At 40.4% G+C, this 23,529-nt stretch overlaps 1 protein-coding gene across 3 annotated transcripts in view; it reads left to right on the top strand.

Annotated features, from left to right (window-relative positions):
* The first annotated feature begins 3,278 nt into the window (after positions 1 to 3,278).
* Positions 3,279 to 23,529, top strand: part of AVIL (advillin) — a 53,954-nt gene continuing 33,703 nt past the window's right edge. Inside the window, exons 1-2 of one of the 3 annotated variants that reach the window (XM_063427822.1) lie at positions 3,279 to 3,560; positions 23,367 to 23,470. In XM_063427822.1, coding sequence (XP_063283892.1) covers positions 23,405 to 23,470 — 66 coding nt within the window. In that variant the 5' untranslated portion in view covers positions 3,279 to 3,560; positions 23,367 to 23,404. Of the gene's footprint in view, positions 3,561 to 7,422; positions 7,574 to 22,613; positions 22,693 to 23,366; positions 23,471 to 23,529 lie in introns of those variants that run through there. The other 2 variants (XM_063427812.1, XM_063427832.1) reach the window with 2 other exon arrangements.

The following is a 23,529-nucleotide window of genomic DNA, read 5'->3' as shown; positions in this document are numbered from 1 at the left end:
GAAGGGGGCGGGGCAGAGAGGGTGTGTTTTGTCATCACCAATGACAAGCACACCCCCCCTCAAAGTGAGCATGTTGGTTCAATGCTCGTCCAGGGAAGACTATGAGCAGAGCTCTGCTGAAGAGCTCTAGCATGAGAAAAAGGCCCTGTATTTGTTCTGCAGAGTCACGGCCGTCTTTAAAGCGGGGCAAACGGTGCAGCTGTCCCGGGCCCACTTACTCCTGGGGGGCCCAAAGCAGCTACCCCGTGGGCCCCGATGTCCGCCCAGACATTTTTTATTTGCCCCATGGGCCCGCCGGTGCTGCGGCTGCACCGGGAGCCCACACACTAAGAGGGCTGGTCGGGCGATGTGGCCCTTTAACAGCGCGACTGGGCCCCCTTGTTTTACAGCAGCAGGCTGGGAAGAAGTGACTGCCGTGAGTCACTTCCTCCCAGGTAGAATGAAGCCTTGCGGGAAAAAAGAGCAGGCCATCAGGAGGGGGCTGGAGTGCCAGAGCCTCACACTCCCAACTACCTCAGCCTGCCACTGCACCCCAGGGAACCCATAGGGTAGGACTGGAGGGCGACTTTATAAATGTAAACTTGCATGTGTGTGTGTCAGTATTTGTGTGAGTCAGTATGTCTGTGTGTGTCTTAGTATGTGTGTATGTGTGTGAGTATGTCTGTCAGGGTGTCTGTGTGTGTCACCATTTATGTGTGTATGTCTGTGTATGTGTCAGTATGTCTGTGTGTCTTAGTATGTGTGTATGTGTGTGAGTATGTCTGTCAGGGTTTCTGTGTGCGTATGTCACCATTTTTCTGTGTGTGTCTGTGTGTGTCTTAGTATGTCTGTCTGTGCATTGAAATGTCAACAATACATACAAACACATCTTTGTGTTAAATACCAAAAATATATATAAACACACCCCAGCATTAAAAAAAACTACACATAGATGCATGCTTGCATTCAAACACCAACACCACATACAAACACACCCCTACATTTACACAAACATTCTCCATACAAAAACATGCTTCCATTCAAACACACAAACACGGCTCAGTGCTAAATACAGCTCTGCAAGCATGGGAAAATGGTTCCACTACTGCATTGGGAAGTGGAGAGCGTGATTGCATGTCAGGGAGTGGGGGTCAGGGAGCCCCATCAAATGCTTGCCCAGGGCCCAATCAATATTAAAGATGACCCTGTGCACAGTGCAAGCAAATTTAATAACATGCTTGCACTGTGTTTCCTTGCAACCTGTCTATGGTGTCTCTATAAATGGGATACCAGGAGACAAAAGGGCCAGGAAAGAGTATTGTGCATGTGTTTGGAGCCTGCTTGTGGGATTGCGTGTGTGTAGAGTAAGCTGATTGTGGTGTGGTATTGTGTAATAAGGTCAGTTTTAGTGGTGTTGTGTTTGTGGTGTAATGTAATGCATGTGTGGGTATGGGCTGTAGAGAGTGTGTGCATAGGGGATGCAGTATGTTTGTGAGGGGTGCAGTGTTTGTGTGAGGGGTGCTGTAGTGTATATATATATATATATATATATTTGTGTGGAAGTATTGTGTGTGTGTGTGAGTGAGTGGTGCAGTGAGTCGGGGGTTCTGTGTGAGGGGTGCAGTGGGTGTGTGAAGGGTGCAGTGGGTATGTGTGAGGGGTTCAGTGTGTATGTGAGGGGTGCAGTGTGTGTGTGTGTGAGGGGTAAAGTGTGTGTGTGAGAGGGATGCAGTGTGTGTGTGATGGATGCTGTGAGTGTGAGGGGTGAAATGTGTGTGTGTGAGAGTGCTGTGTATGCGAGGGCGCTGTGTGAGTGTGAGGGTGATGTGTGTGTAAGAGGGTAATGTGTGTGTGTGAGGGAGCTGCGTGTGTGTGTATGTGAGAGTGATGTGTTTGAGAGTGCTCTGTGTGAGAGAGTGTTGTGTGTGAGAGTGTTGTCTGTGAGGGCAATGTGTGTGAGAGAGTGCTGTGTGTGTGTGTGAGAGTTGTGTGTGAGAGTGCTGTGTGTGAGAGTGATGTGTGTGAGAGTGCTCTGTGTGAGACTGTGGTGTGTGAGAGTGATGTGTGTGAGGGTGATGTGTGTGAGAGTGCTGTCTGTAATAATGATGTGTGTGAGAGTGTTGTGTGTGAGAGTGATGTGTGTGAAGCATTGTATCCCCCCTCCCATCTTACCTTTAGCCTGGGATGGGGGACCGTGCTGCCATTCCTGGTGGTGCTCAATCTTGCAAGATTGGGGGCGTTGCCTTGGCAACGCTCCGGATCTCGCGTGAGGAACCAGGCGGAGCTGCAAGATAGAGCTCCGCCGGGTCCTCTCTCCCTCCTTCCCCAGCCGCATGTCTATGCAAGTGGGCCGGTGAGGGAGATCTTTGATCTCCCCACCGCCCCTTCATGGACTACTGCAGGGATGGCATTCAGATAGCGCGGGTCCTGCATGGACCTGTGCTCAGATAGCGTGGGCCTTCCATAGTCTTTCAGCTATTTAGTAGATAGCTCCCTAATACAGTGGGAATTAGTGGGTTATCCACTAAGAGGCTGCAAAATGCAGCCACGGCACAGATTGGATCATAATTTCATTCATTCAAATTAAATTCCGAACCAAATAAATGGTTGAATTTTCGGAAAAAGAGACACAGAGGGGCTAGGGGTAAAAGAGAAACACACACAGGAGCTGGTAAGAGTAAAAGACACAAAAGGGCTGGGAGAGAAGGAGACACACAAAGGGGATGGGGGAGTAAGACACACAAAGGGGGGTTGTAAGAGACAAGGCACACAATGGAGAAAAATAGGAGATAAGATACACTAAAGGCGGTAAGACATTTAAAAAAGGGGATAAAAAACAAAAGGTGGGTAAAGGGGCACCCAGGGTTCGCCTGTGTATCCAAAAATCCTTGCACCGGCCCTGGTTGGAATTGACCAGTGAACAGCTCATTCCTTCACTACTAACATTCTAGTGCAATAAAGATTGCACATCTATAGTATAGTGCATTTGTACATAGCTTTCTGTGCAGTCTGTTGGAATCTTGGCCCCAAGTATATGAAATCTGCACAGCACGGCAGTGTTCATAAAAACAGTACATTGTTATTTCTGAGTACACCATGTTTGTTTCAAGAACATTAAAATAATAAAACAAACTTCAGACCTCCGACAATCTGCTGGTCATTTCCAGACTATTTTTCCCATTGTGAATTATTGATTGACTTAAAAGCACTTTAAAAAAATCAATCGAAGCAGGGTGTGGGTCCTGGCCTTGGCATGTAAGCAATATGAGGAGATGCTAGCCCTTACTTCTGCAGCTGATTTGAATTTGACCAAACAGAGAATTTTCATCCCATTTGAATATATTTTTCAGTAGAGTAACTGAACTGTGATTGGTGGAAGACAGAGGACAATGCAAACACAGGCAAATTGAATCAATTAAGATAGAACATTGACTCTTTGTCACACACTACGAAATGCTCTATTGTTATCTAAGAGACCTACTTGTTTTTTGTTTTTCTTGAGATCTTTCACTCCCTATGTAAGAAAAGGGAGCATTATTCTCTGTTTGGCCAAGCAACAAGTGGATGGTCCATCTATTAAGGTAAATGTTGTTATTAATTCCACGCTATTTTAATTTTAGTAAAAACCTATACAAATATGTATTAGCCTGTTAATATAATGCAAATATACTGCAGTTATCAGTTTATTGAGTGAAAACTTTCAATAGCATCATTAATTATTACATCAAACAAGGTGTTGATATTGGTAATGCATCAACAATGCCAATATCGACACACTTTTTGATATAATAATTAATTCAAATAGCTTGGATAGAGAACTGCTCCAAATTGGCTATTTTGGCTTTAAATGTCTAATTGTGCTGTCATTTTTCCAAAATGTGTGAATACACGGTACACCTCTATGCTTTCTATTTAACCACTGCTGTTAATCAGTAATGTTTTGCTGTCATTTATTTTCAAAACCCTAGCTTACAATGTAGTGAATTATAACATGCGTTTGGCTACAAGTCATCAGAAACTTAATTATAGAAGATTTAAAATTATTGAGAATTATGGGGGATGTATGTCATAGTTTTAAGAGAGGAGAGGGTTAATTAATTGGCTCCTCAATTTATACCACAAGCTTGCACAGTTCTATAATAAGATAACTGAAATATATAATTAAAATTGTGCAATTATTAAAAATATATATATAGTGTTATTTAAAACATTTTGGAAGGTTTTATGGCATATTGAATAATACATGGTTACGGTAACAAATTTTCTTTTGTGATATTAAATATTTACTATGTGGAATAGTCATATGACAGTAGTCAGGACTGATATAGGATCTCTATGTAGTGATGTCTGTGATTCATTTTAAAAGCTTGGATTTACCCCGAGTCTTGGCATGAGTTACAATTAATTCTTCAATAAAGATAAAGATAATAAAAATGAATTTTAACAAGAACGCATTAAATTAAATAAACTATTAAACCTTTTTTAATAAAGGGATACTCTAAGCATCAAAATAATGTAAACTTAATGCAGTAGTTATAACAGATTGCATGCAGTCAGTTCCAATAGGATTTATACATCTTTCAGACATGCATTTTATAGGTTTAGTGCAGGCATCTCAAGCTCCGGTACCCCAGATGTTGCTGAACCACAATTCCCATGATTCTCTTGCTATCTATTGTATTCAGGGCCGGATTAAGAGCACAGTGGGCCTGGAGCTGACAATTATGATGGGCCTAATTACTGACTCTTATCGACCAAAATCACTAAAACAATCATACCTCCCAAGCGTGATGTATCTGATGGAGATGGTGCACGAGGGAAACTCATAGGATGCAGCTATAAGAAAACACATACTCTATGCTAATCTCTCTCTAATTTATGCTTTCATCTTTTAAGTAAATCCATAACCCCTAACAGCAGTGTCCAGTGAAGCAGGAAGTCAATGGGCAGGGTAAAAGGTGTGCCACTGGCGCAAATCACGTGACAAGACCTGCCAAAAGGGGTGAACACAGCCTTAATCATTTGTATAATTAATTATGCGTGAAATCACATGATGTAAATCACAAGGAGTGACATCAGAAAAAATTCTGTAAAATCACGAACAAACTACACAGTTTGATTCTGCTGTATAGATGGATTGCTCCCAGTGTCTCAGTGTCCCTATGTATCACAGTGTCAGTGTCCCCATGTCGCCCAGTCCCCTAGTCTGCCAGTGTCTGTGTCCCCATTTCTCCCAGTGTCCCAATGGCTCAGTGTGTCCCCATGTCACTAGGATACTGGGGACACTGAGAGACATGGGGACACTGAGAGACATGGGGACACTGGGAGACATGGGGACACTGGGAGACATGGGGACACTGAGACATTTAGGGAAACTGGGAGACATGGGGACACTGAAACATTTGGGGACACTAAGACACTAGGGACACAGAGACATGGGAACACAGACACTGGGAGACTAGGGGGACACTGGCTGGGAGACAGACACTTGGGGACAGTTGTGGACATAGACATGTGGACACTGGGACATATAGGGGCACTGGGAGACATGGGGACACCAGGCACACTGAGACACTAGGAACACAGACACTGGGAGACCTGGAGACACAAACATTTGGGGACTCTAAGACACTAGGGACACAGACACTGGGAGACTAGGGGACACTGGGAGACTAGGGGATACTGACTGGGAGACAGACACTTGGGGACAGTTGTGGACATAGACATGGGGACACTGGGACATATAGGGACACTGGGGCACATGGGGACACTAGGCACACAGAGACATGGGACACAGACACTGGGAGACTTGGGGACACTGAGACACTAGGGACACTGGCTGGGGGACATGGGAACATAGTGTCTCCGTGTCCCAATGTCTCAGTGTCTCCCAATGTCACTATGTCTCACAGCGTCCCCATGTGTCTCAGTGTCCCCAAGTGTCTCAGTTTCCCCAGGTCTCCCAGTGTCTGTGTCCCCATGTGTCTTAGTGTCTGTGTCCCCTAGTGTCTCTGTGTCCCCTAGTGTCTCAGTGTCCCCTAGTGTATCAGTGTCCCCATGTTTTCCAGTGTCCCCAAGTGCCTCAGTGTTCCCAGTGTCTCAGTGTCCCCTAGTGTCTGTGTCCCGATGTGTCTGTGTCCCCTAGTATCTCAGTGTCCCCATATGTCCCCTAGTGTCTTAGTGTCCCCATGTGTCCCCTAGTGTCTCAGTGTCCCCATATGTCCCTGCTGCCTTTCCCCCCATCCCTCACTTACCTGAGCTGTAGAGCTGCTGTCTGGACTCTGTGCTGTGTTGCTACTCCCCCACGGATCCGTGAGTAGTAGAGAGAGGCAGGGATATGCTGTGTAACTTCCTATCCCTGCCTCTCTCCACACGCAGTGACCCCTACTGGCCGGTGCTGGTATTGCAGAGTAATTTCCATTTATTCTGAGAAAATTACGTGCATTTGTATTGCCGGTATTACTGCAATACTGGCACTGGCCAGGAAGCTTAAAATACCAGCTGTGCCAGTAATATACCAGTCAAGTGGCAAACCTAAGAGTACTGTGTAAAAAAAAAAAAAAAAAAATTTTTTTTTTTTTTTTAAATGGGCCTATTCCATGGGCCTGGGCCTGGAGCTGCAGCTCCATCAGCCCCTATGTTAATCCGGCCCTGATTGTATTCAAAGTATTCTGGGAGTCTGTGGGGGCATAGTTTAAGATCCCTGATTTAGCATATGCTGTTAATTGTCACTATATGCCTGATTACAAATTGGCACTGGTGGTGGCAGATCATTTTTACATTTCGGAGGTAACAGTAACTTATTCATATCCCTGTTGTCATGCTCTTAAAAAGTCTGCATGTTTTACGTAGGTATGCATAAATCAGTTTATATGCAGTTGTAATGTTTAATTTCCATGTAAGCTGTTGATTTGTTCTTCTACCTATTTATAATTTCAAACAACTGTATAAAAAAAAAACATGTGAACCAGTTGCCTGCTTGTTGTATGACTCCAAGTCTGCTGACTGCAGGCCCCTATTTATGCTTGTTGCAGGCCCCCATTTATGCTTGTTGCAGGCCCCCATTTATGCTTGCTGCAGGCCCCCATTTCTGCTTGTTGCAGGCCCCCATTTATGCTTGCTGCAGGCCCCCATTTATGCTTGTTGCAGGCCCCCATTTATGCTTGCTGTAGGCCCCCATTACTCATTCTTTGAAAGGGAATGTGGTGTGCAAAAAATGAGCACTGCAAGGCTGCATTTTAACCCTTACAATGCCAGTATGTTGTGCCAGCTTGATCCATCTATAATTTTCAATTATTTCTAATTACTAGTTTCGTGTGGGCTGTGCCAGATGGCCAGAGGTCTCTTTGATGGTTTAGTGTCTTAGTGCCGGAGATGCTCAAAGCATTAGAGGGCAGAGGAGACACAAGGCTGACCACAGAATTCACTAATTGGAACGTGTCTGCCAGTTTTGCTGATTCCACGTGGCTCTGGGTGTAACCTTAAAGTGTGCCAGCTCCACACCCATACTGACATTGTCAGAGTCTGATGTACAGGAGATATTAGGCTGGACCATATCTGAGGAAGAACAGGCACACAGACTCTGCCATACCCAGTAAGTGTTTGTCTTTCTCTTATTGTGTGTGACTGTGAACTGTACAATGACAAAGAGAGCAGCTGCAAAGCTTTATTCTAAAGCAAAGTGTTCAGGATCACCTGAATTATGTGTAAAGGGGATTGTTTTTTGGAAGGGGAAGTTAGGTTTATGGAAGCATCATGTTTAAGGTTTTAATATTGGGGGAATATTTTAGACTTTGTGTTTAAGGAACACTTTCACCCCCTAATAAACGTGCTGTTTTGATCATATTGGAATTTAATCACTCATCTGTAAAATGGAGTTGACAGGGAACTTGTCATTTTTAAGGAACAATAGCAATTATTGCAGATTTAGCCAGTTTGGCTACTTTGGCATAGATTTTCCTATCATTACTATCAATTTAGTGAAGGAACATCATTTTTATTTATTTATTTTAAGCCTTACGGATGTCTGAGCATTATGGGAGTTGCATTACCCAGCAGGGGGAGTGCCTGCCCTATGTGCATTACTAAGCATTACCTAACATCATGCTACAGACAATGCATTGTTGTAGAGACCATTGCACAGAACAACTGTGGGATCAAATCAGAACCTTGTTATGTTCTGTTACATAAAAAAATACAACCCAAAAGAACTTTTACAATGAACCCCTTCACATCAATGCATTAGGTAAATCCTATCCATGGGTGTGGGAAAGGGGATGGGGAGGGGGGCGCTACAAATCCCCCTTTAAATCTTGAAGGAGTAAGATCCTCCATCCATTCATTGTACTGTAGCTTTTAATGTCTCTTTAAGAAAGATGAGAAAAACAAAACATTTAATGGAGATGGTTTTGTTCACCACACAGCTTTTAAAACAATTACATTTCAACAACAGCATGCACACATATCAGTTAAAAGTTCTTAATTGCAGAACTAATGTTTTGGGGGAGGGTAAAATTCCATATATATATATATATATATATATATTAAAAGTTAGCTTTAATAGATCTATGTCCAATTCTACGAATTGCCTCCTAGTGATAGTGTATTAGTCTGCCTATAGATAACTAAGTGATACATAGTTGTTATGAAAACTCCTCGACCCAGATTTTGTTTTCCACTCCAATCATCCCATTATATCTTGATGTACATTGTATGTCATTGGTCATTATGAGGTCCATTTATCTTCTTCAATGGAGAACTAACCAAATAACTAACACCAGCAAACCAGTTTCCTGAGATTATAAAATGGCATTATACAAGGCATTTATTGCAGTGTTTTCTAGCATTTTCTTTTAATGTAATCTTAAGAATAAGACATAAGAGAAACCAAACATTCTAGAGGTCCACAAGCTGTGAATCCAGGCATGCATGCTCTAAAACCTATTATTCTGCCAGGCTCTTTATATAGCACTCCAGGTGTCCAACATTATAGTAAAGGTGTCGGTCCTATACTCAAGATATTGTAAGTAACAGTAACAGTACCGCGGACAATAGTGTGAAAAGGCCAAATATTTATATATGATCTTGGGCACCTTGAGTGCTATCTACAGAGCATGGGGATGGGTCTGCATTATGTGAGTGGCTGCATTACATTATGTTTGTGTATATTGGTACTGAAGTTTACAGCGATATTACACAGGTATTTCAGAGCATGGAGCTCCTAGAAAAGAGAGATATTAGGATAGAAGAGATGGGCCAGCTGGAAGGTATGCTGTATTTTTTCTTCAAAAATAAGAACGGGTCTTATATTAAATTTCCCCCTGAAAAATGCCCTTGGGCTTATTTTCAGGGATGTCTTTTTTTCGGTGAAAAACAGTAGAAGCATGTGCTAGAAAGGAAATCTATGTACGGGGGAATTCCCCGAAACATAGACCAGTTTACTAAGGCATTGAAAATGACCCGAACATGTATTAGCGAACTAGCGACTAGGGCTTATTTTCGGAAGATGTCTTATTTTCAGGAAAACAAAGTATCCTTGTGACATGCTCAAAAACATCTTGGGGGTGACAGAACCTCTTTCAATATGTTTATATAATATAGTTCCTTTTCTGAATTAGGCAACCAATAGATAGCTCCCAACAGGTCGATGAATCATCCAAAAGTTTTGGAACTGTTCTTGTCATGGTCACATCTCCATCCACGCCCTCTCAAAAAAAAGTATTGTTTACTGGCAATTTTCATTTTTGAAAATTATGACTGCATTACGTAACAAACAAAATTGGGTTATAAGCTGCATTTAAAGATAAAAATAATAGCATAATGCATAATGGAGTTCGTATGTTCTGTTCATTTAATATATATCAGGGTAAATAGCAGAGCTACTACTAAAAATATTGTCTTGCTCTGTAAACCAGTTTTGTTGTAGCGTAGTCAGGACGGGTTTGTAATTTATCTTTGACATTAAAAGTATGGATAACAGTTGCAGTATGTAACTAAATTTGATTTGCTTTACATTTCTGCTTTGTACAAAATTTACTTGGAAAATGTATCCTTAATAAGTCCCTTCTACGGGAAATTGGATGCAATTGATAAAACACATTTGAACTAATGCAGACCACCCTGTAGGGCAGGGATAGGCAACCTTCGGCACTCCAGATGTTGTCGACTACATCCCCCATAATGCTCTTAAACCGATAATGCTGGCAAAGCATCATGGGAGGTGTAGTCCAAAACATCTGCAGTGCCGAAGGTTGCCTATGCCTGCGGGAGTAGTACGTTGTGGAGTGAATGTTAGTAATGTATTTGGTACGAAAACTGAAACTAGGCTCACTATAACACATTTCTCTTTCCCATGTTTCCTTTCTAAGTACTGTAAAGGAGCATACTATAACAGTCTAATTTACTAAAGGATGAATTCAAAGTGAATTCGGAATTTTAGAAAAAGATATTAGTAAAATTAAGGGGACAAAATAACCTCTCCAAGTCAACTGTTTTGCATCAGAATGTGGTATTCACTTGGAAATCCTTACAATTCACACTTTCATAAATAACCTTATAAAACTTTGCCAAATATGTTTTAGTGCAATATATTACATTTCATAAAAGCTTTTTTTAAACTTTTAGAATTTTTTTTTTTGTTAGATTTGTTTGCTTATACTAGACAAAGAGTCTTACCATGTAGCTGTCATTATTAATTCCAGTGATTTATACCATTAGAACGGATTCTGCACATTTAGTAAATTTTGTTGACAGATAGACCCAAACAGTAGGTCTTAAAATAAAGCTTGCACTTTAATGTTTTATTTCAAATTCTTTTATTTTTAAACAGGCAGCGGTACAGTATCAGCAACTGAAAAACATTGCATAATAATAAATACAATTTATGAACCGTTTTACAGCAATTTTACAATCTGAAAAGGTAATCAAACTTCAAGAAAATGAGAGAGAATTAAATTTAAAAAAAAAAAGAGGGAAAAAAGACCGCAATTTATGAAGAGGAAATATTACCATGGAGGGGGGTTATACGTTTCCCACTAGACATGTAAGGTTACCAAGGAAGCCAAACTTTCTTAATGGAGGGTGTGTTTCGGACATGTGCTGTTAGTTTATCCATTTAGTAATTATCTTTAATTTTAGCATGACCGCTTCCATTGAAGGGACTGTATCTTGTAACAAAGATTGGACCAGAGGCCTCGAAGCTGCTAAAGTAACCTTGTTTAAAAGGTTTTAGTGGGAATAGGACAATGGATTTAAACATATGCCAGTAATTCACTACAGAATGCTTTCTAAAGTGATCATTTTAACAGAAAAATACTGGAAATTCAAAATGCAAAAGCTGACTTGACTTGAATAGCTAAATTCCCATGGTGCACAAAGTTAAAAAGGATTATTAAATATCACGGTAATTTGCATTTAATCCCTTCCCTCCCCATTCCATATTCAAAATAAAATCAATTATTGGTGTGTGTCTCCTGGTAGGGCAGCAGAAGACCCCTGCTGCTTGGAATGTATAATGATTTAAAAGAAGAATACTGTTGCATAGCAATCATGGAGGCCTGGCCTGGACACACTGTGTGCTTTACAAGAGGAGTTTAACAGCAGTATAATAAAACTGCCTGGTTTTAGTAAGAAACTGTGTTTACTTTATGTGGGCATTATGCTCATGGGCAGTTATAATGATTACATTAGATGCTATGTATAAGTAGGATATTTTATTTATTTCCCCTTTTATAATTTCTCTTTTTTTATTAATAATTTCATAACCTGAATGGATAAATTAATAGATAAAATGTTTTTAAAAAAAAGGGAAGTTGTTATTTATTCAATGCTAAACTTACTGTCGGGGATGAACGATGAAATATATTGTTTGTCTAGCCGGGATAAAGCAGTAAAACATCTGATAATGCCATATTATTTGCCATGAAAGCAAACTACCCCATATATACACATATTTAGCTAAACTGAATACCTTTTATTATTTTTATGTTTCAAACCTAGATATACTAGCATTGTATATCTTTGTCTGTAGAGTTTTGTAACCATTTTTCTATCTATTGAGACAGATGACTAAGTAATAAAGGTTCAGTAATTCATTTCACCCAGAGCCATTTCACTAAACAATTCCGTTTTACCGTAGACTTTCATTATTTTCAGCTACTTTCAAGTATCTGTCTGTCCATCAATCCTTCCGTCTGTCCGTCTATCTTTTAATGCAGTGGTAGTAGGAAGAGGGGGCTTGAAATATCATGGTGTGTTCTGGTCAGCTGTAAATTAATTTACTAGATCATATTTTTTTCTGAGAAAAATAAACACTATTTGTGGTTTTACCACTAAGGAAACCATTCAAATATTTGTAATTTGCATGATTTACCAGTTAATTCAAATATTGTTGATCTTACAAACAGTGCCACTAATAGAAATCTCCTCATTCATGCAAACTTTGGCACCACGCAGGCAGGCGACAGGAGCAGGTGAAAAATTCCCTCAATGTAAGGAAACTGATCTAACGTACATTGTCCTGAATGTGTGAGATGTTACTATAGTACCTCTGTTCCCCATCTATCCCTATAGTGCCCCCCTGTACCCCTGTAGTGCCCCTGCTCCCACTATAGTACCCCTGTTCCCCATCTACCCCTATAGTTCCCCCATCTAAACCTATACTGCTCCAGCTCCCCTTATAGTACCCCTGTTCCCCATCTATCCCTATAGTGCCCCCATCTACACCTATAGTGCCCCAGCTCCCCTTATAGTACCCCTGTTCCCCATCTATCCCTATAATGTCCCTGCTCCCACTATAGTACCCCTGTTCCCCATCTATCCCTATAGTGCCCCTGCTCCCACTATAGTACCCCTGTTCCCCATCTACCCCTATAGTGCCCCCATCTACACCTATAGTTCCCCAGCTCCCCTTATAGTACCCCTGTTCCCCATCTATCCCTATAGTGTCCCTGCTCCCACTATATTACCCCTGTTCCCCATCTACCCCTATAGTGCCCCCATCTACACCTATTGTGCCCCAGCTCCCCTTATAGTACCCCTGTTTCCCAGCTATTCCTATAGTGTCCCTACTCCCACTATAGTGCCCCCTCTAACCCTATAGTGCCCCTGTTCCCCTTATAGTACCCCTTTTCTCATCTATCCCTATAGTGCCCCTGCTCTCACTATAGTACCCCTGTTCCCCATCTATCCCTATAGTGTCCCCCTCTACTCCTATAGTGCCTCTGCTCCCCCTATAGTACCCCTCTTCCCCATCTATCCCTATAGTGCCCTCTCTACCCCTATAGTGCCCCCTCTACCCTTATAGTGCCCCTGCTCCCCCTATAGTACCCCGTTCCCCATCTATCCCTATAGTGCCCCCTATCTAGCCCTATAGTGCCCCTCCTTCCCATCTACCCCTATAGTGCCCCTGCTCCCCATCTACCCCTATAGTGCCTCCCCATCTACCCCTTTAGTGTACCTGCTCCCTCCATCTACCCCTATAGTGCCCATGCTCCTCATCTATCCCTATAGTGCCCATGCTCCCCCTATATTGCCATTGTTCCCCGTCTACCCTAGTGCCACTGTTCCCCTTATCTACTGCTATAGTGCATTGCTCCCCCATCTACCCCAGTGCACCCGCTCCCCCATATACTGCTATAGCACCCCTGCTCCCCATCTACCCTAGTGCCCCTGCTCCCCTTATCTACTGCTATAGTGAACAAAAATCACACACGGTCAATACACACATATACCAGACACAGTCAATACACCCATTACAAATATGGCACACAGCGAACACATCACACAATCACGTCTGACACACACATGATAAATGTAGCTGTCTACCGAGTTCCGGCCAATCAGAACGTTGCTGTGGATTACCACAGGAGAGCTCTGATACTGTAAGTGCCTGAGCTCATGAGACAGTGACTGATGGTCTGCACCCAGTGAAGGCACCGACCAGATTCCCAGCAAACAGGATCACCAGAGATCAGCATGCCCCCCCCCCCCCCCACCCCCCCCATGCAAGGTAATGACAGGGAAGAGGGGATAAATATTTGTTAATTGTTAAATTTTTATTTAATAAAAAAAAAATCCAAATCTCTATGCATGTTTTGTTTTCCCTGGAGTGTTGAGAAGTACTGGATTTGGAAATATCGTAGATGGTCAAGACCTGTTGGAGTGTCCCCTTAATTGGGAAAAAGATTTAAGTGACGTGCACCTTCTGAGCAGAGTTGCAGCAAGTAAGATGGAGTCACGCAGCTGCAGGAAAAAGAGTTAATGTTTATATTAAGTTTTATTTACCGCACCTCACAGATAAATATTTGTTAAAAATAGGGAAATAACACAAAGAACAAGGTCAATCTAAAAATTGAACCAAAATAAACAGAAACATGGCACCTAGAAGGGTTTATTTACTAAACAGCAGATTTTGCGGGTATGTTTCATGTTACATATGTTTCTATCAGACATCAATCAGTTTGGAAAATATAAGAGATTATCATTGCTCAGAGTTAGCCTAAATGTTTTTATTTTTCTAAAATGAAGGAAGTGACAGTTCCTCTTTTAAGAATCATTAATCCCATATGCATAGTACTTTCTTTCTTCGTGTAAAACGTAAGAATTAAGCAAACAATACAGACATTTAGCTGTTTTACTGTGTGTCCTGTAATACTGTGCCCCTATCCTCTATACTAATTTACAGCTGCAAATATTTAAAGGAATATCTTCTAGCCCACCTGATACAATGGACAACACTGGATTCTGAACCCATCAATGTTGAACTGGTCATATTACTGTAATGGTTACAAGATATAGTGTGTTGGGTGAAGATGGTACCACGTGGCTGTTTGTTAACATAGAATGGAACATCACCCTCTCTCAGTGGATGAGGCGGAAAGCACAAATCTAATTGGTTTTGTACACAAAAGAAGAGAGGGGAGTATGGGGTAGAAGTGGGAGAATGGTTGAGGGGTAGGAAGAACTCCATATTACTTGCAGCAACTAAGCTGAAAAGGTGCAGTTAAACCTCGTTCACGCCGAGGTGAGGGAAGGAGACAACCGGTCTGGAACGTTTCCGATATTTACAAATCCAGTATTACTCCACACTACTGCATAGGGAGTTGAAAAAAAAGAGAGGAAAAATAAAGAGGGGGGAAATAAACTGGGTTAAAGCGGAAAAGGAGAGTGGTTTCCCCTTCCACCCAAGTCCTAGTGAGGTTTGGGTAGAGAGGTAGTACTACTTCACACTCCAGGAAAAACATATATATATACACACATACGTACATAGAGTGTTGAATAAAAGAGAAAGAAAAAAAGAGAAAGAGGGCAGAGGGGAAAACAGGGTTAATGTTGAAAAAGAGTGTAGTCTCCAAGTCCTAGTGAGGTTTGGGCCGAGAAAATGGAAGAGGAGGGAAAATCCGTTTACAGATAAGGAGATCACATCACGGGTTCCAGATTTTGTAAACGATTTATGGATATAGTGAACCTAGGCCTTCACCTATCTATTTACATGACCTCATTTATTTTACGGGATATAATAGCAATAATCGGCGGTTGAGGTGCTTTCCACAATTCTGCTGTCACTCAATGAATCGACACAGCTGTGCTAGGGTACTGAATCTAAGCATTTAGAAAATCAGGAAACTTTTCCATAGTTTCTGCATTCCTCAAAGTTATGTCATCTACAAAATCCAAACTGTCACAAATCAAAAAAAGTATGCATAAAATAGATGAGCAGTTTACTAAAATGATCATATTCTATTAGAAGGAATATTTATAGCCTCGTGCAAACTCAGCAAATAATCGGCTAACACAGCACATTATTCATCCATACAGAGCTGACCATTCAAAATACTTAATGATATTTATTTACAGTCCTGTGAGAATATTGAGGCGGGTCAAACGATGCTTCAGGTTACATTTAAATGATTTCCTGTATAGATTCTCTAAGTAAATCTAAATCATGTAGACTAGAGTTTTTTTATTTTCCGCAGTGCACAATCAAGCATAAAGTAAATATCCTCAAGCAATTAACTATAGAAATTGTGTAATTTTAACTGTTTACACGTTTTACCCACTAAATAGTGAGTATTTGTTTTAAATTGAGAATTAAACTGTAAAATTTGGAGCTGTAGTAGGGCTTTTAAATCACCACGATTCGCAGGGAATTTATTATATAGTGAATTGTGGTAAATTAGAAAACTAATTTGCTACAATTAGACCAAAATAAGTAAATATATATATTTTTTTAATCAAATTTTGCTAGATATTTCTAACAAATAAATTGGCATACATTTCGTAAATTGTGTTTTCAGTGCACCGCAGTTCTATGCCCTCTTGTGCCTTGATGATGAGCAATACATTGAAGTTTTGGCCACCAGAAGCACTTTATTTGCCATCCCATACTACAAACAGAAAGTAGCTCAATCAAACTTTGTTACTGGACTCGGCAATAATGAAATAACCCTTCTGACCCTTCTAACTGTGCCATTAGTCTAAAGCCCCCTGAAAACATGTTTTATTTAATCTTTTATTTAAAAAAAAAAAATAATCTGTATGTGCTGTTAGGTGTTCATTCGCTAAGCACTAAATTGTACTTAACTGGAAATTGAATTGCCAAAAGAATATCTGATTTAGAAAAAAATCCACAACTTAATCACAAGCTTTAATTCTACAAACTGTAATCATAGCTTTTTAATTTGACTGCAATTTGCCTTAATGTCTAAGGATTATTCCAAGCTCCATAATCACCTAAACTCTTAGCTCTGGTTGGAGGTTGATGTCTTACATGAAAACAAACACCTCCACTCATAGGCAGATAAATGACTTGACCCAATGGGTTAAATTTTGTTTGTGTCTGGAAAACATCCTGCAATGCTGCAGCAATTAGGGCATGTTTTATTTTCCTGTGTGTAAACCAAATAGCTTAGAGGTATTTTTACAACTGGTACTGGTCTTAGGATACTTTTTTTAATATTGGACCTCATCAAATAAGCTGTCAAAGAGAGTTTGACAAATAAACACTTGCAATGTATATTGTAAATGAAAGGGAAACTATAGTGCCAGGAAAACAAAGTTGTTTTTCTGGCACTATAGCTCCCTATAGTGCCCCCTCTGTCAAGCTGCCATCAGCTTTCTCAGTCCCTCTCCCTCACAATGCTTGCACTCTCCTCCATGTGGTGTGTGCCTCCTCCCCAGCGGCACTGAGGAGGAAGTGATCTGACCTTCCCCCCAGCATGCCACGGAGAAGAAAAGGGATCACAGGGCAGTGTGTGAGGGGGCTAGCTGTGAGCATACACATAGAAGGTCTATTGCTGTGAGTATGTAGTCAGCCACCCCCATATTACAGGGGCCAGGTCCAGAGCAGTATTAAAGGGCTGTGGCCCCTGATTACCTCAGGTGCCCCAGGGGGCCCATGGGGCAGCTGCCTTAGAGCCCCTAGGAGTAACTGGGCCCGGGGCAGCTGCCCCTTTTGCCCCTCCTTAAAGACGGCCCTGCTGCCAATCACACTGGCATTAAGGGTGGACCAGGCACAAAGCATTGTCACAACACCCACCCTCAGAGTGGTCCTAGTTTCCTAATTGTGCATGATGGTTGAGACAGTTTTATGGTGTTCTCAAAAGCAGGACATAAGGTATCAAACCCAGGAGAGAGGAACAAGACCATGAGATAGGGACTATTCCGTCTGTTTCTGGACAGTTTGCACACCTAGCTAGACATCACACACATCCATGCATACATAGTTTGGCCCTATCTGTCCAAGATGAACACACTGACATGCCTTAGCTGCCCAACACCTTGTTAATGCTGGGAAAAGAACAGTGAGTCTGTGAGGGAGAGCTAATAGTCTGCACTATGTGGCCTTGAGTGAGAGCTAATAGCCTGCACTAAAATAGGCAACTGCATTTTAAAAAGGCACTCAGATGAAGATATTGCTGCCCCCAGTAATTTGCCACCCTATGCCCAATTTGACCCGTGGGTATATATGTCCCTACAGTAAGTATTATTGTATAACCATTTATTACGGCTTCTTCCCAGTAGGCATTTTTTTGTGCGCACTGCACCACACTTTCTCTATTTATCCATGCATTATTTATTACACTTTCTGCTGGGAGTACATTCTTTTTTTTTATTTTTTTATTTTTTTATAATATTTGGATGGTAGAATTGTTAATACTTTAAAAACGCCACAGAGCTAAGGTGTTTTTTTTTTTTTGCTTAAATTATGCACAAGAATTTGAGGTCTGCGTGTGAAAGTTCTCCATATTTTGTGGGCTGGTATTTCTGGTAACTGTGTCCTTCATAAAGGCATTCTGTTCTGGGAATATTATGTTGTTTTATTAGAACTATTGGCATATGGCGAGAGGGCTGGTTTTAATATGAATCCAATGGAATTTGTCTGGCTCTTAATGCTGGGCACGTGATCTTTTCACATTGTACATTCTCACAATTAGGACCCTCCATACAGCTTGCATCAATCTATTTGCATTATATTCTGCCCCAACTATAAAGTATTCCTTTTTTTTTAAAGTTTGCAATATAGTTGTAGCTAGGCAAAGGTATTTGAATACTCTACATTATATTTTAGAACCAGAGACAGGTTTTTATTTTTAATAGCCTCTTGCAGTATATCCTGTAGTTTAGCTTTCCCCAACTGGTCAGTGATCATTTTTTTCTCTTTTCGTTTGTTTCTGCCCCCATTTTCTAGGGAGATTTTTTTTAAAATATCTGCAACTGTAATTACTTCTATATCCATAGACCTCCAGCCTAGAATGTGTCTTTTTTTTTTTTTAATTCTTTACTTTTCGTGCAATAGGGTTTACAAACAGGCCTGCGATTTCACGATAGCAGGAGCAGGCTTAGTAAAACACATAATATCATGACAGGATTAAGTTGCGCTTTTTTTTTTTTTTTTTTTTAAACCCAGGATATATACTCATGGTCTGCAATGAAAGATTATGCATAGTGGCAGTTGTTGTAAACCTGTAAATGGAAAACAGACGAATGTAACCTTTGCCATCATAATAATAACAATAGTAAAAATAATAAAACATATTAATAATAATATTAAAGTAATATTCAGCAGTGAAATGTTAGCTAACCCCTGTAATATGCATGCTGACTAAGCTTGGTAGCTGACTATGCTGTACATTGTTTTACGATTAACTGACGTTTGGCTGAGCAGTAAATGTATAGGGATCTAGGTTCCAGTGGGTTGACCTCTCCTTGCCCAGAGAGCAAAGCAGGCTGCGCTTACAAGATTATTTGTTGTAATGCAAGGGAGTATAGTGATTATAGCAATCCCCAAAGTGAATATAGCTCTCCAGTCCCCCAAACATGAGCCTAGACTTCATAAAGGGTAAAACAAATCTGTTTAATGGCAGCCACAACTGGCCTTATATGCAGGTCCCCATGCAAGGGGCACTCCCCCTGGACCTGAGAGTAAACCACAGTAAAAACATACACATGATTACATTGGCTCTCAGGACCAGGACACCCATACAAAATAGGTCAATCCCTCCCCTGTGCCTGGGAGATAATTGAGTCAGCACTGTATTAAACTCAATTATTTCCAGGCACAGAAAACATACATTCTTACAAAAAAAAAAATACATTTAAACACACAAAATCCCCACAAAAGTTACATCCCCTGATAGCCCTGATCTGGTTGACCAACATATCCAAAAATCACCCAGATCGGTTCAGGGGTTCAGGAATTTCCTGGAAGTCATAATTTGACTGACCACACGCATGGTCCAAAGCCCAAAACAGTCCCAGAGAATCAGGACTTGCGGTCGGTCTAGTATGGTAGTTTAAAAACGAAGAAACTACCGGACATAGTCCATAGTCTTACCCTGGAGCTTGTTCCCCTTGTTCGTGGGAACGTTTCCACCAAACAGTGTCTTCCTAAGTGCTATAAAACCGAACACAGGCGATCATGGAAGTCCAGCGATGTTCAGGAGTTTCCGGTTCGTGCGGCTGTTCGGTTCCCGAACCAAATATAAAATCCCACGAACCAAGTCTGTTCACATAGTTTTTTTTAAAGGGCCTATAGTCTCAGTTCGTCACATTTGGCTTCTCTGTTTTCTCAAATATTATCATACTGCATAATATTTACCTACAAATGATGGGTAGATATGGAACACTTTCACTTTGAAGCGATTTTCCTTTCTTTTACATATGGCTACTGAAGCACTCTCACCCTTTGCTGCATCCTATTGCACGCTTGATGACAAACTCTGTCTCTCTCTAGGATGCTTTAGCTACTTATTTGGATTTACCTCCCTTCCCACCTAAATGTCCTGCGGCGTAATACAGAATTTTACTTTAACCCGTAGATTCCAAACCCAAGCTCCAAATGAAAACAAATTAGCTTCTATTAAGTATCAATCCATTAAAGGGACACTATAGTCACCTGAACAACTTTAGCTTAATGAAGCAGTTTTGGTGTATAGAACATGCCCCTGCAGCCTCACTGCTCAATCCTCTGCCATTTAGGAGTTAAATCCATTTGTTTGTGAACCCTAGTCACATCTCCCTGCATGTGACTTGCACAGGCCTCCATAAACACTTCCTGTAAAGAGAGCCCTATTTAGACTTTCTTTATTGCAAGTTCTGTTTAATTAAGATTTCTTATCCCCTGCTATGTTAATAGCTTGCTAGACCCTGCAAGAGTCTCCTGTATGTGATTAAAGTTCAATTTAGAGATTGAGATACAATTATTTAAGGTAAATTACATCCGTTTGAAAGTGAAACCAATTTTTTTTTCATGCAGGCTCTGTCAATCATAGCCAGGGAAGGTGTGGCTAGGGCTGCATAAACATAAACAAAGTGATTTAACTCCTAAATGACAGTGAATTGAGCAGTGAAATTGCAGGGGAATGATCTATACACTAAAACTGCTTTATTTAGCTAAATCATGGAATACCCCACAACAACCCTCTCTTGGTCTTACTTCCTACAATACACACAAGGTCATGGAAATAGATAGGCTAATGGACTTGGTTCACGTTTCACAAGCATTTCTCTTCCACTTTACATTGTAATCCTTCCTCCTCTGTATATTTTTTTCTTCTGTTCACTTCCAAGGCTCTCCTAATCCTTCTGTACTGTCCCCTCGTCTTGCCCAATTTTCCCCTCTTCTCTGTTTCGTGGTTAAACCTTCTTACGTTTTGACAGTCTGTCTTTCCCTCTCAGGTTGAGATACTAGTTTATTTTGTAGTGTCCCCGACATCCTATGTGTCTCAAAAATGTCATAATAACTTTTGCTTTGAGGTATTCATCTCAGAACCCTTTTTTTTCTGCTGGCCATTATGGTTGCAGATTAACTAGCAGACATATTTATTTATTTGCGCATTGTAACTGTATTGATTATATTTTGCTGGTATCGTTCATTTCCTTTTCTGTGACTGCCAACTGTTAAGCCTTTGGATTATATGTTAACCTGACTTTGTCTTTTACCTAGTAAAACTCATAAATAAATTATTTTTAAAAATATATATATATATAATTACAACTGTAGTTTCCCTAAAAGAACACTCCACGCATTATAACCATTACAGCCCACTGTAGTAGTCATGGTACCAGGAGTAAAACCATTTAAGAATGTTTTATAACCAGGTGCCTGCAAACACAAGCCTTCTTTTAGATTCTACTGCAGGGAAAATCCAGTTAGCTCCACTAAGCTAAGTAGGGCTGTGCAGGGACACTCTCATGGTCAGCTAGGAAATCTCATGCAATGGGTGCAAACCTGTATCGGCAGTAGTTCGCTCAAGGAATTCATCTTCTCCTGTAACAGAAATATGGAGTGAGTGCCAGGGTATCCAGGTAAGTTGTCAAACCGTTCTGGGAGAATTCCAGGGTGCTCCTGCAGGCTCTAGCGGTTATGGTGTTCTTTAAGGCATGTTATATCCTCTTCATATAAAGAAGATTAACAGACAGGAATATGTGATAAATAAATAGCTTTGACTATAACAAACAGAAGGCAGATTCCATTAAACAAACAGAAATCCTTTCTCATACAAGCCTGTGACATCCTGCCAAGCTTGAAGCAGTTTGGATACTCGATGTGCTGTAATTACGTTAATTGAGCTATCATAGAGTCGCATCCTGGATAAACACTCATAAAACCATTATTCAAATTATCTAAACAGAAAAACACAATTATACAGCTTTTATTGACGTGGATCAATTTTGTATAAATATCCATTCAAACAGTATTTTAGTTTTTTGGGGATTAAGATTACACTTTGATACATTTTATTAATGCTTTATATCACTGTCAGTACATCAAAACACACTCAGCAGCATTCTAAGATCAATGAAATTAATAGCTGCCAGGAAACTCTATACTAGTTCAGATTACAATTTTGGAGACTGGAAAAATAAAAAGACAACAAACAATAGTGTAACATTAAAAAAAAAAAAAAACATTTGTAGAGAACATGTGTGTACATTTCCACTCTTGTTCTACAAAGCCTATTTGCTCAGCTCTGGAGCTGTAATAACTTTAAGCCACTATGGGGAGTGTACACTTCCTTTACGTACATGGATCAGACAGGACTAAGGATTGGCAGTGACTATATATATATATATGACTCCTTCTTATATCACATAGAACAGGGGAATAGTAACTGTATGTTACTGGATAACCTTATTGCTGTAGTTCTTTATGAAATTCACACACATGTACCAGAAACAGTGGAACACTGGAAGTACGCCTTCGGAAAATAGGTAACTCAGAAAATAATGCTGACAATATATATATGTGTGTATATACCAATGTGGCGAGTGGAAATTTTGAGCCCTGTATATGTGTGTGTGTGTATATATATATATATATTCTCTATTGCTATTACTTATACTATTACTATGTATATTATTTGTATACATACCCACCTACAGGGTGGTCTCAAAATTTCCACTAACCACATTGAAAATGTATAATTAAAATGTTAACAAAGTTATGTTTTATTGAAGAAAAAAGAAGAGTGTATAAATGTAAAAAAAAAAAATTATGTAGAAGTAAAACAATAAACACTAAAAGTGCTCTATAAGTTCAGAGCATTGCCTGTTTTTCAATTTAAAAATAATAAAAAAATAAATAAAAATCAAACAAATGCTGGCCGAGGTGTATAGTTTTGCTGGTTTAAGGGGGATATGCCACCCACAGATTTATGAATGACAAAGTCCACTTCAGATAAGAAAACTGAATCTAAATGATGTGCTAATGGATTTGCCTGGATGCCATTGATTGGCTGAGGATGCTGAGCTAACCTGTATTTAGATTAATAAATGATATCAGGATAGGAGTAAGAATTAACATAGGTTAACTTTAAGTTTAATGGCCACAACGTCCGAGAAGTACTTAAACTTTGCTTTCTATTGTATTTTTCCATGTTACTCAGGTTTACATTGATTGTCTGTCATCAAGCAGCCAGCAGACATGTCGCTGAGTGGAGCATTTAAGGCTGTAACTAAAAGCCCGGGGCTCATTATTTGGAGAATTGAGGTAAGGAGTTTTTCTGTCACATATTGTAATAATATGGTGTTATTCTAACTGCCAAAATA

Source organism: Pelobates fuscus, chromosome 1, assembly GCF_036172605.1.
Source record: "Pelobates fuscus isolate aPelFus1 chromosome 1, aPelFus1.pri, whole genome shotgun sequence".
Taxonomy (NCBI): domain Eukaryota; kingdom Metazoa; phylum Chordata; class Amphibia; order Anura; family Pelobatidae; genus Pelobates; species Pelobates fuscus.
Note: the sequence above shows the minus strand (reverse complement) of the source record. Positions and strands in the feature narration are given on the sequence as shown.